We start from the raw sequence: 14,389 nt of genomic DNA, 5'->3' as shown, positions 1-14,389 counted from the left end.
TCTAGTTGAAAGGACACTAGATACTTGAGACACAAATGCAGTACACAACCCTCTGATTAGAAAGGGGAGTTTCAGAAAACAGCTCTGATGGAGATTATTGGAACAATCAGAAAATGTTTCATGGGGTCATATAGCAGGCTTCTGTATTGCCTCAAGGTTAAATAAATGGTCTTGCTGTGATAACTGCACTAAGGCTTTGTAGGAGACCATTCTGATACGTGCCGACGTATTTAGAGGTGGTGTGTCATACTGTGTTCAAGTAACACAAAAGACCCAGTATCATCATTAAAAATACACACTCACAAAGCCAGGCACAGTGGCATCTGCCTATATAGTCTCAGCTACTTGGGAGGCTGAGGCAGAAGCTCACTGGAGCAAAGGTATTGGGGGCCAGCCTGGGCAAGGCATTGAGACCTCATGTCTTAAAGACGCAAAATGAAACTAGATAAAATTAAAAGTACTTAAAACCCCAAAGGGGATGGAGAGATGAAAATATTGTGAAAGAATAATAACCACTGGTGAGTTTGGGTGAAAGATTCATGGGGCACCTCACACTTTGCTTGCAACTCCTTTATGGGTCAGAAATTTAAAAAGTAAATCCTGGGATAAAGAAAGATGTTATGGACCATTTTATCCAGTGTATTTGAAAATATGGACAAATGTCACCAATCCCGAGACAACATAGCTGGCCTCAACCGACACCAGAAGGATCAGCATTCCATAACCATGACAGAAATATCTTCCATGACCATGACAGAGGAAATAGTGAAACGGAATCATTCCAGAACCATGAAAGAATCAAAATGCTTTCACACACACACACACACACACGAAAACCGGCAAGTTTCCTCACCAAACTGACAAGGAACCTAGGAGTCAACATATTCCCATTTCACAAACTCCTGGAAAAAAGACAAAAGGAAGGACACTCCCCAACTCATGTTATGAGGTCGGAACCACCTCCATACCACATCCTCACAAACTTAGTTTGGGAGAGGAAAAATCTCAGGTCCAGCACACACTCATGTCCTAGAAGCAAAGAATTCAAAAAGAAATGTTAGTCAACTTAATCCTACAGGGTACATAAGGGAGAATATAGATATGCCAAGATTAAATTAACCTCAATACAGGAATTCAGACTGGATTTAACCTCAGAACATAAAGTACCACAGTTCTGTGCATTTACAGAAGAGAAATACATGTTCTGCGTGCTCTGAAAAGGTGCCGAGGAAACGTCAAGAACCATGTGAGATACGTTGTTTAGCTTATTTCTAAAACTCTGAGTTATGAAAATATCATTGACTTAAAGGTCTCTAAAGTCTGTAAACACACACTGACATAGAGGCACCATCATGACAGAAGTAGACCTCATACCATCTCTTAGTTCATCCCTTCACTCAAACTCCAGACCCTGGCATACACTGATCTCTTTTTCTATCCTCGTGTTTTTTTCTTTTCCATGCCTGTAAATGGACTAGGATAGTATGCAGGCTTTTGCAGGAGGCTTTCTTCACACAAAGAGACTGCAATGGGGCTTCAGAAGGGGTAGTGTGCATTCTCTGGAATAGAGTAGTGGTGACTTGGTTTGCTTCATAATTACTTCCCAAACTGTAGGCTTATGTTTCCTGCACTTTTAATTTTACATTTCACTTGAAACAGTTTAATTTTCTGCATCTTGGTCAAGGGTCTTCATTAAATAGCAATTCTTAATCCTTTATGTTAGAGTGCACGATGCTTGGAAAAGTCAGGAGATCTGTAAAGGTCATGGGGGTGGGGCACACAGGAGGATCCCAGAGTTTTCCAGCTGTGTGATTCTTACTCTGAGAGGCAATACAAGGAACTTCCACCCTATACAACCACCACGGCCCCATTCACACTGTTGTAGGGCAAACAGTTCACCCTGGACTTCCCCAGGTATGGTTCCCACGGCAACCCTGGAGTTCATGATGTGCCAGGCTGACCCTGACAGACATGACCCGAAAAGAAATTGGATGGTGAGGACATGTAGAAGAAGAATGTGGTTCTTGGAGACTGAGGACAGGTGGGCATCGAGTTGTCCCAGGTCCCCAAGAGTTTGTGAGAGAAAATGCTAGGATGCATGGTTTTGATATATCCTGACAACTGTCATGCTGAGGATGTCGTCTCACACCCGAGGATGCAGCTGGATGGGCCTTCACATAACCGGGGATGGCCACCCTCATTGCCTCTCTCTGCCTGGGAGGCTTGCTCACATCCCTTCTGCCCTAGGTGGAATCAGGCAAGGAGACCAACTTTTCTGCCCTCAGGGTGAAAGCTCACGTTTGGAAATGAACACATAGGGCAGGTAGGCATGGCTAAAGTAGGTAGGTCACTGAGGATATGCCTTAGGGGACAGTATTTTATCCTTTGCTACTGGACTGCTCTCTCATCTCTCTGAACCATCTACCCCAAGTGGAGTGGATTTCCTACAACACACCCTTCTTCCAGGGCACTTGGTACTAGTGAGATGTGAGTCAGGGATCCAAAGGTGCAGATATATCGAGCATAGGCACACGGTTCAGTCAACCTCAGGACCTCACTCTAAACAGAGTACCATGAAGAGGCAGGATGGGGCTTAGGGCTCTCCAGGCTACCTCACTTCTAACTGAGGGGGAGTGGAGGCTGGAGGGAAAGGCTGGGTGGGGGTCACTGCTTGATGTAAGGGGTACACCCTATTTGACCATGATGGAATTTTCCAATGCAAATTTCATAATCTAACACTTATCCCCTCAGAACTGGAAGGTTCAGCCCAACAATGCCCCGTGGTGTGGTATACACAGACTGCAGCATTTTTGTGCTGAATCTAGTTTCAGTATGGCAAGGAGAGCTCATACACTCAGGGAGAAGAAGCAGGGCTGGTAAAGGTACTCACCAAGGGTCAAGTTCATGCCTGGAGAGGATTCATCATTATGCTGCCATCCTAGTAAGGATGGCCCCTTGCCTCCCAGGACAGTGCCCAATGCCCAAATGCATCCCAGTTGGAACCAGCCTAACGTCTCAGGCAGCAGAAACTCCAGCTACCGCATCTCTGCCCAGATTCTACAGGCACACATCAGCTTGTGGCGTTACCTCTCTAAGGAACAGCAACTTGGGTCAGAGTCTCAGTCACAGCCTGAGGAACCCAGTTTGACTGTTTAGATGGAGGTTTCAAGTGGATGGTGTAAGTCCCCACTGCCGATCCTTTCTTGCTCTGAGGTCTGTGACTGTCCTATCTCATACATGCCCATCGTTTCCCTGAGCCCATCCCACAGGGCACAGCAGGGTTACAGAGTGAGAACACAGGGAAGGGTTCTTGTCCCATGCCTGACTTGCTCTCCAGGAGCAGTCCCTCTCTCCTCCTTCTCATCATCACTTTGCCCATTCCACCCCAGTCTCTCTCAAGTCAGGGCTCAGCCATCTCCTCCAGGAGTCCCATGCTTCAAAGATGAGGTGAGAACCAGCCACTGTGAGGTAGCCTGCCTGCACATCATTCCATGAGCAACACAGGACTATTGAGGGATAATATTCATCCCACAGTAGATCAAGAGCCTACACCAAAGACTCCCAATTTTGAACAGAAATGAGCCCCTCTCCTTGAGTTGGGGGACTTGGCTTCTTACTACCCGATCCCTCTGTTACGGTTTAGATCTCGAAATGTCTCCTCAAAACTCTTGTGCCAGGCAACACAGCAATGTTCAGAGGTGAAAATGTTGGATACTGACAGCTGTAACCTCAGCAGTGGATGCATCCATTTGACTGATTATTAACTTGAAAACACTATAGGGCAGGTAGGCATGGCTAAAGTTGGTGGGTCACTGAGGACATGCCTTAGGGGACTGTGTTTTATCCTTCACTACTGGACTGCTCTCTCTCTGTCTCTCTCTCTCTCTCTGAACCATCTACCCCAAGTGGAGCAGATTTCCTCCAACATACCCTTCCATCATGATGTTTCTCCTGGAACCTGGGGAACCTGGCCTGTCCACACATGCACAATGATGTGGAGGAGGTGGGAGGGAAGCAATTACAAAAGCTAACATGTTAGTGTTTTCATACTTGGACATTTTCAGACATCAATTTTCCATGTTTTATGCATTTTGTTTTGCCATGTGTCTGGTGTATAGAATGAAAAATTGTACAACATCTAGTCTTTCGATGGTAAGGAGGTTGCCAGTGTTTGATCAAGTGGTAAAATTACCACACATTTTACAAAACAAAGGAGCACAAGTAGAATATACAGGTAGGGCTGAAACCCTGGGCCATGGCAGAACCATCCACAACTGTGTTTAAAACAAATAAGGAAGCAAACACTGAACAAGCCACAGCAATCAGAACTTAAAGGGAAAGTGAAGAAGCCATCTGTAAAAGTCCTGAAAGAAGGAGACTTCTTTTTTTTTTTAGTGCTTTGATTTTATTTTTATATGTCAACTATCTAGAAACTTAGATTGCTTCACCTTACACATTAGAACATATATCCATAAACTGAGGCATTGCGACAATTCCAGGTAACTTTAGAATTAGAACACAATTGGTCAGTTACAGTAATTGGACTGAGACATTACACAGATAATTGTGTAACTTTAGAACTTATTTGCATAGTTAACACTGTATGATACTCTATAAAATATATGCCTAGATCTGTTTCCCGGGAACCACTGAGAAGCAAGCAAGTTAAATAATTATTTAATGTTCTGTAGAAATCCAGATCAAGTATGTAGTGCAGCCTATCCTGCAGTTAAAACTTTCAAATCGCTGTGTCAGCACAGTATACCAGGATTTGAGAATGTTGGAGCAGCCAAGGAAAAAGCTGAAGAACGCCAGATTCTGTGCTAGGTTTTGCATTAGGATTTGATTACTGAGCTTACCGGTCATCTTAAGGGGCATTTACATAAACCACCGGGGATCATCACTAGTGACAGCTAAGGAGGGAGACCTAAATGGTTTAATATTCAGTCCTATAAAAATAAGATTCCACTCTATATTAACTAACAATTTTTCTCCTAGGTCGCTGGATTTGTGACTGTTGTCAGCGAGCCCCCCCAACACCCAGGAAAGTGGGCAGAAGGGGGAAAAACAGCAAAGAGGGATAAAATCCTTTTTGGGGGCTCTAATGCATATGCACTGAAGTGGAATATTTGGTGCTGACTTATTTAAAACAGCCTCATTTTTATGCCAATAAAGGATTTTTGAAATTAACTCTGAGCTTAAAATCTGCTAGTTGACTCATTTCATTATAAGCTACTCTTACCCTTGAACCTAATTACAGGTAAGGAAACTGCAACTATTACAAAAAAATATTTTTTTCTTTAAATTTCAGTGGTTTGGATTTCTCTAAAAAATTGAGTAGAAATATTTAGCAACTTAATTGGAACTATTTTTAACTTTTAAACTGAAAAACTACTGTTTTTACCCTTTCCACTCTGTGGTGGTGCTTCTGACCTGCCATAAGCAGTAAAACAAAAATTACCTAATAACTAAAGAACTTCAGTGATAGGAAGCCCAAAATGATAAAATGGCAAATGGCCTGATAAGAGTGGTACAGGGGGGGATTTAGAATTGTACACATAGAAGATAATACATCCCTACTTGGGGCAGACTTGGGTCTTTAGTCCATGTTCAGGGAAATTTAAGTAAATCATTGCATTTCGGACTTGAAAAGTAAGAACTCCTGAAAACATGTGAACTTCATATTTTGATTTCTTTTATGTAAGCTTTAGTTACTGTAATAACTTTTAGGTTGCCTGACAAACTGATCATAATGGAGATTAAATGTTTAATTGGGCATTTCCGTTTATAGAAATCTGGAGCTTCAAAAGAAAAACTACTACCTGCTTTTCCTATTTTGGGATGTGAAGTAACAAAATGGTATGGCTTTATTTTTCCACCCCTCCTCTAGAGAAAGGAACCAGAAGTCAACCAGGTTGAAGTAGCAGGTCCCCCCCGACTGCGGCGCTGCTCTAGGGTGCTGTCGGGGTCAGAACAGAATCTCCAGAACCAGTTTCAGAATGCTGATCAGTAGGGTCCAGAGCACGGACTCCTCCTCCTGTGCCGCCGCCTCGGGGCTGTAGGCTTGCTTCTGGCCGGCCTCGGCGCCCTCGGCCGAGTAGGCGGCCTCGCCGAAGGGGTACTGGTCCACCGTCCTGTCGAAATAGACCCTCATCTCGAAGTCGCTCTCGAGGTGAGACGGGTGTCCGTAGATGCCTATCCCCACGGGGCGCTGGAAGTGGGCAGGGATGAAGACCACGTCCTGGCCGCAGGTGGCTGAATGCAGCTCGTAGTCGTCGAAGCTGGGGTGGAGCGTGCTGTCGGACACGAACAGGTCAGCGTCCCCTCGCAGGCTCTGCATCCTCAGGACCACCTTCCCCTCGTGGTTCAGCCTCCGGTAGCTGTAGTTTCCCGCCCCAATCTGGCCCTGAACCACGTGCAGGAGGAGCCACTCTTCGGGAACGTCATCAGCTTCCGAGCACTTCACCAGGGCCACCACCTGGGAGGCCAGCAGCAGGAGCAGGGCCCTCCAATAGGGAGCCGCCATCCAGGGCCCGGCCATGGCTGGGCATTCAGCTCCAGCTCTTTCTCATTGGCTCCTCATCGGCGCACCGCGCTTCGCCTGCAGCGTCGGGCCGGCAGGGCTCCGCACCAGCAGGCGGAAGAAGAAGGAGACTTCTGGGACTCAACGGCAGAGTCCATGAGGTTCAGACTGTTCTTTGTACACAGCCCCAGCAGTCGATTCACAGAAGGCTCCCAGGAGTGGCCAGGTACAGGAAATACCCTCCATGTGGTGCTGCCTGGAACTGCAGGCTTACCCCACCACAGGCACACTCACTGGGAGACACCAAGGTCTCCCTCTACCTCAACCCCTGCCAGGGCCCCTCATACCTATTTACCCTTTGACGTCATCTCTATCTTTTTGTCGTGCCACACTAGTTCAGCAAACACTGGAAAAAGAGAAGTGAGGAATAATATAGTATTCGGGCCTATTCCCCATTCTCATGCTCGCCACCACTCCTCATGTCCACCATATCCCAAAGACCACTGGCAACACTGGGATTCCTCAGTGGCAAAGCAGAGCCCTCTTGAGATTCCTTGGGTGCAGGAGAGATGGGGGCACTTTAATCAGCTTAATTGGACATGAAGCCCACCATCGAGCTGGGGATGGCATTTTTAGCAGCCAAACTAAGCATTATGTGGGACACCCTTGTGATCCTCATGGTTTCTCCTGCGTTTCCTTACCTGGGTGACACACTGGTGGCTCCTGATCACTGAAAGAGTACACAGATCCAGCTTCCCTTCCTGGATGTGATGTGGAAGGGGCCTGGTTGTGACTAAAGTGAGGTGACGTCCCCCTCTGCTGGAAACAAGTTGCATCTGCACTGCCCAGCTGCTCTTCTGCCCCCACCCTCCCTGTCTTTCTGCTTCCCAGTGTCAGCCCCAGTTGCCACTGGGGCCCCCAGCACTGTGGCTCTGGATGGGACACTAGCAGAGCTGCAGCCACAGTCAGCCCCTAGGGGGAGACATGTGGCCAAACAGGACCCAACAGAAAAAGCTGTGTTCTGCTGAAAATTTACTTCTGGAGTTGTTGTTTGGGGGCAGTGGTACAAACCACCCCATCTGTAAAAATGGGAGTTCATAACCCACTTGAATCTAATGTATGAAATATGATATGTCAAGAGCTTTGTAATGTTTTGAACAACCAAGAAAAAAATTAAAAAATAAACCCACCCCATCTGAGAGCAAGGCTAGGACCCCAGAAGTGCCAGAAACAGGATTTTCCCTCCCATGTTCTTCTCCTCCCCTATTAAACCCACAAGATTCACTGGAGAGGCACATTCTCTACAAGTGAGGTCCCCCCTGGCTCTGGATGAAAGGCTGGGAGCTTCCTGGAGGTTGGGGGACTCTAGTGTGTGTGTGTTGTGGTGCCCACTGCCAAATTCTCCATGATGCATGCACACACAAAGTCTCCCCAGATCATGTGCTGGAAGCTAACCCAGAAATTTCTGAGTTGGGTCAGGGGGTATGCCTCTTAAGTGTGGTTACATTTGTGCAGTGGCTAGAGGAAGGGAACAAGGGGGGAACGCCAAGGCTCATTTCATCAGCACTGTCTCCCTCCATCAGTCCCAGGCAAAGAGTTAGAGCTGAGTCAGGGAGGATCATGGTGGGGAGGGGGCACTGAGAATGGCCACTCCCCCCCCCGCCCTGGGGAAAAGCTAGCAGGGAGCAATCAAGAGTCTGATGAGCTGAACACCCAAGCAGTACACCCCAAACAGCAAGGGATCACTGTCATGTGAGTGGCCAACTGTGCTTTCCATCCCAGCCTCTGCCTGCGGAGGAAAACAGGAAGCACACACGTTGTGGCGATGGGCACTGACACATACCAGATGTTTTCTTGGTGTCTGTCCCTACTACAAACATCCCCAAATTGACATCTCAATGACAGGGGGCTCCCAGCAACAACCCCCAATATAAGGGGCAGAGGGAATGAGGGCAAAGAAATGTAGGCTGGGGGAGAAGAAGTGCAGAGTGAGAAGGAGGAAGATTGCCTGCAGGCCTACATCCCTACTGGGCCCTTCCCCACTGGCTGCATGCTGGGACTCCCATGTCTTCTGGGCCACAGATCACCTCCAACTGACACTCTTCTTGGACTCTTTGGGTTCCAAGGGTGGCAGGAAATATCTCTTGAACGTCCCGAGCAGTGCAACACCAGAGACTGGGGGCAAGGTGGCCAGTTGCAGCAGGGTTGGCTTGAGTCTCTATCCCCATCAAGGGAAGACCCTGCCCAGTTTAAGTCTACATCCACTGGCCAGGGATTCCTTCTCCTGAAGGTCTTCTTCCTAGGACTGGAAACAGGTCCCTGAAGCTGCAGAAGCAGGGAGCAGGTTGTTCACAGGGAGCAGAGGTCAGCAGAGAGCACAGAATGTGAAGGAAATCCTTCCCGTTAAGGGCACTGGAGCAAATGGCTGTTCTTCCCGGTTCCCTGGGGCTGCTGGACCTGGCCTGGCCTCCTTCCCTGGGCCAAAGGCTCACCCTCATCAGCTCTATCTCACTGAACTCATCTGAGACACAGGCAGCCCGCTGGGCTTCCCCACTGAACATCATTCAACTTTTGGTGGCTCACTGGAGTTCCAAGAGCCCGGATCCCCTCTGGGTGGCTGGGATGGTGCAGTGGAGTAGCAGAGGCCTGCTGCATTTCCAAGGTGCTCGCGCCAGCTGCCTCTAAAGATGGGGCCTGCCTCTGTGTCTGCCCAAAGGGTGTAAAGTTTGGTGGGACAGCTTTATGGGGACAGGAATCTGTGAGCACCCTGGAGGCTGGTCAACTGCAGCATGACTGCCACAGGCTCCACAGCAAGGGGAAGTGCTAGGTCCAGAAGTCCCTGGTTCTCTCAGTCAGGGATCCAGGACAGCCTCTGAGGCCTCTGAGCGCTGCTGCTCCTTTCTCTATCTTTTTGCACTTGGCCTCCAAGTTGTGTCCCTAGCCCTCAGGGTCTGTGGCAGCCCACCCTGGACCATCTGGCTCCATAGTGGCCCCAAATCGAGGCCCACATCATGCTAAGTGGGGCTTCGGGGCCTGCAGGACTGACTCCAGCCCACCTCCCATGCTCCATGACATACCCTCTCCCTGAACTGACCCCTCATCCACGGAGCTCATGTCACCAGTCCTGGCAGCCAGGTGTGATGAGACATAGTGGTCAGAATCACAGCAGGACTATTGAGGCCTTCAGGAACATTGTCACCACAGGGGCAGCACGAAATCACCACAAACACCAGTAGGCGTCACTTGTCTTTGATGCATGCCACGTGGTGTTCTCATTGGTCCACTCTCCGACAATCAGCATGCCCCTTGTTGTGTCATCCTGGGGGCCCTGGACAATAGTGATGAGGGCCCATGGATTGCCTGGAATACCCGTTTCTGTTTGCTCTTGAGTACCCAGATCCAATGGGGAGGGGGTTGATGGAGTAAGGCTTTTTATCACTTTGACTAAAATGCCCAAAAAGAACGACTTGGAGGGTATGAGGTTTATTTTGTGTCATCGATTCGGTGCATGTTCTGCAGGTCCAGATGGTGAAACAATAGCTGAAGGCCATGGAGGAAGGAAGCATCTCAGCTTGTGTCAGCCAGGAAGGAGAGATCATTCTGGGTAAAACATATAATCCCCAAGGGTATGCCCCAGTGACCTACCTACTCTAGCTCTGCCCACCTACCTATGTTTGCTACTGAATAATGCATTCAATTTTTTAATATTTAATTTTTTATTTGTACACAATACATTTATTTTACTTGTATGTGGTGCTGAGGATTGAACCCAGGGCCTCGCACATGCTAGGCAAGCGCTCTACCACTGAGCCACAACTCCAGTCCCTGCATTCAATTATTTAATCCATCAAATGGGATTAACCCACTGACAAGGATAAAACACTCATAATCCAGTGTTTTCACCTCTGATCCTTGATGCTTTGCCTCACACAAGTTTTCAGGGGACATTTGCAGATCCAAAAAGTAACAGAGCGTATGGAGTGGGAAGAAGTGGAAATCACCAAACTCAAGGACAGGGGTTCAGTGCTGTAGAAAGGTTGGGCTTCTCTGCTGTAGGCTCTTGACCTGACTGTGGGATGATGTTGGTGTCTCTAAGGTCCTGTGATGTCTAGGGAATGATGTGCACGCTGATTTCCCCAGAGTAGATGGTTCTCACCTCACCCCTGAAGCACAGGGCCACAACCTCTGCTAACAGAGACCCGGTGGGTTGGGCACAGAGAGGACGGAAAATAGGAGAGAGGGTCTGCTCCTGGAGAGGGGTTCAGACTTGGGACCACTCTTCCCCGTAGTCCCACTCTATGACCCTGCCAGACCCCCGGGGGATGGGCTCAGGGAAACAGATTAGCATGCATGTCCAGGGAAATCAGGAACCTCAGAGCCAGAAAGGATCAGCTGTGCAGAATTACAACATCCATTTCAATCCTCCACCTGAGCAGATGGGCTGGGTTCCTCATGCTGCAGCTGAAACCCTGACTCAAGTTGGTATTTCTTGGAGGGGAAAGCTGACTCCTGCCTGAAGAAGCTGCACAGAGACTCTGCTGCTGGGGTTTCTGCCACCTGAGACGTCTGGGTTCCGACTGGGGTGAATTCTGGCACCCAGCACTGTCCTGGTAGACATGGGCCATCTTCATCAGGGAAGCAGCACATTGATGGAACCCTGACAGGCACAAACTCGACCCTTGCCCACCCTCGACACCCCGGTTTCTTCCCTCTAAGCACATACTCTCTCTATTCCACATTCACACTATCTGCACTACAATACTCATGCTGGAAGGAATGTTACAGAGTGTGAAGAATTACAGACCACCATGCATATGAAGCCAAATTCAAAGGGAGAAAGGTTGTTAGTGAGCACGCCAGTCAAGCGGCTGGGAGCAGGCCAACACCTCAAAGAACTCCCAGCACCTAAATTTTGGAAGCACAGAATTTATAAATAGGCAAAACACACAAGAACAAATTGAGGCACATGTAGGTCAGAAAGAACCTGTTGAGGCATATATTGATTACATGCGAGAATTGTTCTGATTACACATTTCTGAGTCATTTTGTTATATATACACATCAAGGCCATAGTCAGGGACGTGGGAAGGGCCTACTGTACTGTCAACATTGATACAGCTGCCAGGAGGCTGAAAAGAAACCATGTTAAGCAAACATACACTGGAGTCAGGTCAGAACAAAATGGCATTACTTTGGCTCTTCCATTTCATTCCCCCATTTCTTTTTATAGCACCACAATTCACAAAATCCTTGATTTTGGCTTAGTGCCAGATACTGGGTCCTGAGGATCATTATTTTTATGCACTTTTACATAAGAAACCTTTTTATAGCCTTAAGCTTGACTTATTTTTGGTAGGGCTGACACAAATATACATCTTTTATTTAAAAATTTGTTGTTGTTTTTTAAATGTCCATGTAGGACTGTGCTCAGGCTACACTCACCTGCCAGGTAAAGACCAAGTCGGTCAAAACTGAACTTGTTTCTATCTACTCTTTTTTTTTTTGTAAATTTTTTTTAGTTGTAGGTGGACACAACATCTTTTTACTTTATTTTTGTGGTGCTGAGGATCGAACCCAGGGCCTCGCATATGCCAGACAAGTGCTCTACTTTTGTTTTGTTTTGAGCCCCAGCCCCAGCCCCTCTATCTACTCACAGCTGAAATTCGTCAGGAATTGTTCTTGGGAACTTGTGAGAAGCCTCCTGGCTCCCTAAGCTTTTCTCTACCAGTTTTACCACCTGCAAGGATGGGTTGGATTCTGGCTGAGAATATTTGCCTTCTCTTATAAGCATCAGGGCTGTTTCTGTCCCCAATGACCCTCCTCTTTGCAAAATGTGCACTGATTGGCCTCCTGCTCTCTAAGGTCTCCCCTCAATCTCCCTGAGAGCAGATCTGGTGACTCACAGAGTTGCAGGGTCTAGAGAAGTCCCTTATTCCCTGAGTTCCAGCTGACCTCAGAGGGCAAAGGCTAAGTTTTTCTCAGCCCTTTTACTTCCTTGACTTTGGTCTCCAAGTTTTGGGCTTTAAACATCCAGTAAACCAGTTTCACCGGTCTTAAAGAGGGGGTTATAGGTTATGACTTTAATATCTACAATTTTATAATTACCCCTTTTATTTAATTGGGGTCAGTACTAGTACTTCAAGTCAACATTATATACTCTCTGTTTTTTAGGTGATGACTTATCATCTCAAATTAAGCAAGGTTGTTTTTGTAGAAGCAATACCTCTGCAAAACACTAACAGGCAGCAGTTATAAAGTTTGCAAGGAAATACAAAGCAAAATTAACAGAGCAAAAACATATTTCATTTGTGTAATAGCTATGAACCAAGAAAAATGATTAGTATGATCTTGAACCTTTACTTAGTTATACATCATATCTCCTGTTTGAGATCACAGTGATTTTTACAACAAAAATCAATCTTTTGAACATAACTCTAAATGAGTTGAAGTTTAGCCTATTTTGCAGCCGTTTAACATGGAGTCAGGTGGGTGGGAGAGCCTTATCTTAGTGAGGCAGGGCTCTTCACAAATAACACAATACAACATTACATCTGAAACACGAATCAAGGAAAGGCTAAGAGAGCTTTTTAACTTTCCTTTTATGTGTGGAAAAACTGGAAGAATGTTTCCATGTATTACAGTGTCACCTTTAAACACATCAGGATCTTCTAATTATCTTTCAAAATGCATTTAAATTTAAATTTCAGTATGAATTATAACACAAAATTGTGTGTGTGTATGTATATGTGTATATATATATATATATATATATATATATATATATATATATATATATAAAATCTTGTTGAGAACAGGTAACTTTATCCAGTTATCAAACATCCAATAACATGAATTAATACCAACCAATTTGTTATTTTCATACAAATCTAAAACTTTTGTTACACATGAATTTTAGTTTGGAGAACATCAACTTGGCAACCAGTTCTCCTAATCCTTACATTTAACTAAACTACATTTTAGAATTCAGAGTAACAACAGTCACAGATTTGTATGGGTTAACAAAAACCAAAAGATAGCCTTAAATCTCTTATACATTTAGGGAACAGTGTAGAAATTGACTTAGTCAAGGCAAATAGATATAAGACAGGTCTTAAAAATTTCGTATAACACTTAGACAGATACAGTTCTCAGATGCATATATACACTTACTCACATATATTTTGGGTGTCAACAATATTGCTATAACCTAAATGACAGTTGTTTGTTTAACCAGTTACAAAGTAATCATTTAAGACTTTAAAACAGGAACACACCTTAATTTCCTTTCCCAAGTAATAAAGCCTAACAAATGCAAGAAATTATATTGATAATAGTAGACCAATGTTTCAGACTTTACTGTGATAATTAGAACCAATTTAATCACAAATACAAACTTTTTGAAATATACCCTTCATTTACATATACCCTCTTGTCACTTACTCAGAACCTCTTGTCACTTACTCAGTCCCTTTTTTATCACTTACTCAGACCCTCTTTTACTTACTCAGACCTATTTGTCACTTGCATGAACCTTCTTGTCACTTACACAAACCTTTTCTCTTTCCCTTACATCCTAATACAAGCCTTATATCTAATTTCCATCACAAAACTTATGTCTAATTCCCTCTACCAGGCTTATATCTAATTTCCCATCACAAGCAATCTTATAAGAAATTCCCCATCACAAGCGATCTTATATCTGTTTCTCTGCATTTAAATTTATATTTTGAAAACAACCTTCATATGATTTTGAATTTATACAAATTGCTCCATTTTAATAAGATGAAATACTTTATATGTTACTTTCAGTACTCTAATTGAAACTCAGTTGAAATGTTTGGACCCTTTCTTAAATTTATATCTGAA

General features: G+C 45.5%; 1 protein-coding gene across 1 annotated transcript; it reads right to left on the bottom strand.

Annotated features, from left to right (window-relative positions):
* Nucleotides 1-5,936: 5,936 nt before the first annotated feature.
* Nucleotides 5,937-6,638, bottom strand: LOC143638899 (UPF0669 protein C6orf120 homolog). The gene has a single exon (XM_077106887.1). It carries the CDS (start codon nt 6,539-6,541, stop codon nt 5,969-5,971), a length of 573 nt encoding a protein of 190 aa, XP_076963002.1. The 5' UTR covers nt 6,542-6,638; the 3' UTR covers nt 5,937-5,968.
* Nucleotides 6,639-14,389: the final 7,751 nt, after the last annotated feature.

The sequence above is a fragment of the Callospermophilus lateralis genome, chromosome X (genome assembly GCF_048772815.1).
Source record: "Callospermophilus lateralis isolate mCalLat2 chromosome X, mCalLat2.hap1, whole genome shotgun sequence".
Lineage (NCBI taxonomy): Eukaryota > Metazoa > Chordata > Mammalia > Rodentia > Sciuridae > Callospermophilus > Callospermophilus lateralis.
This window is presented reverse-complemented; position numbering and strand designations above follow the sequence as displayed.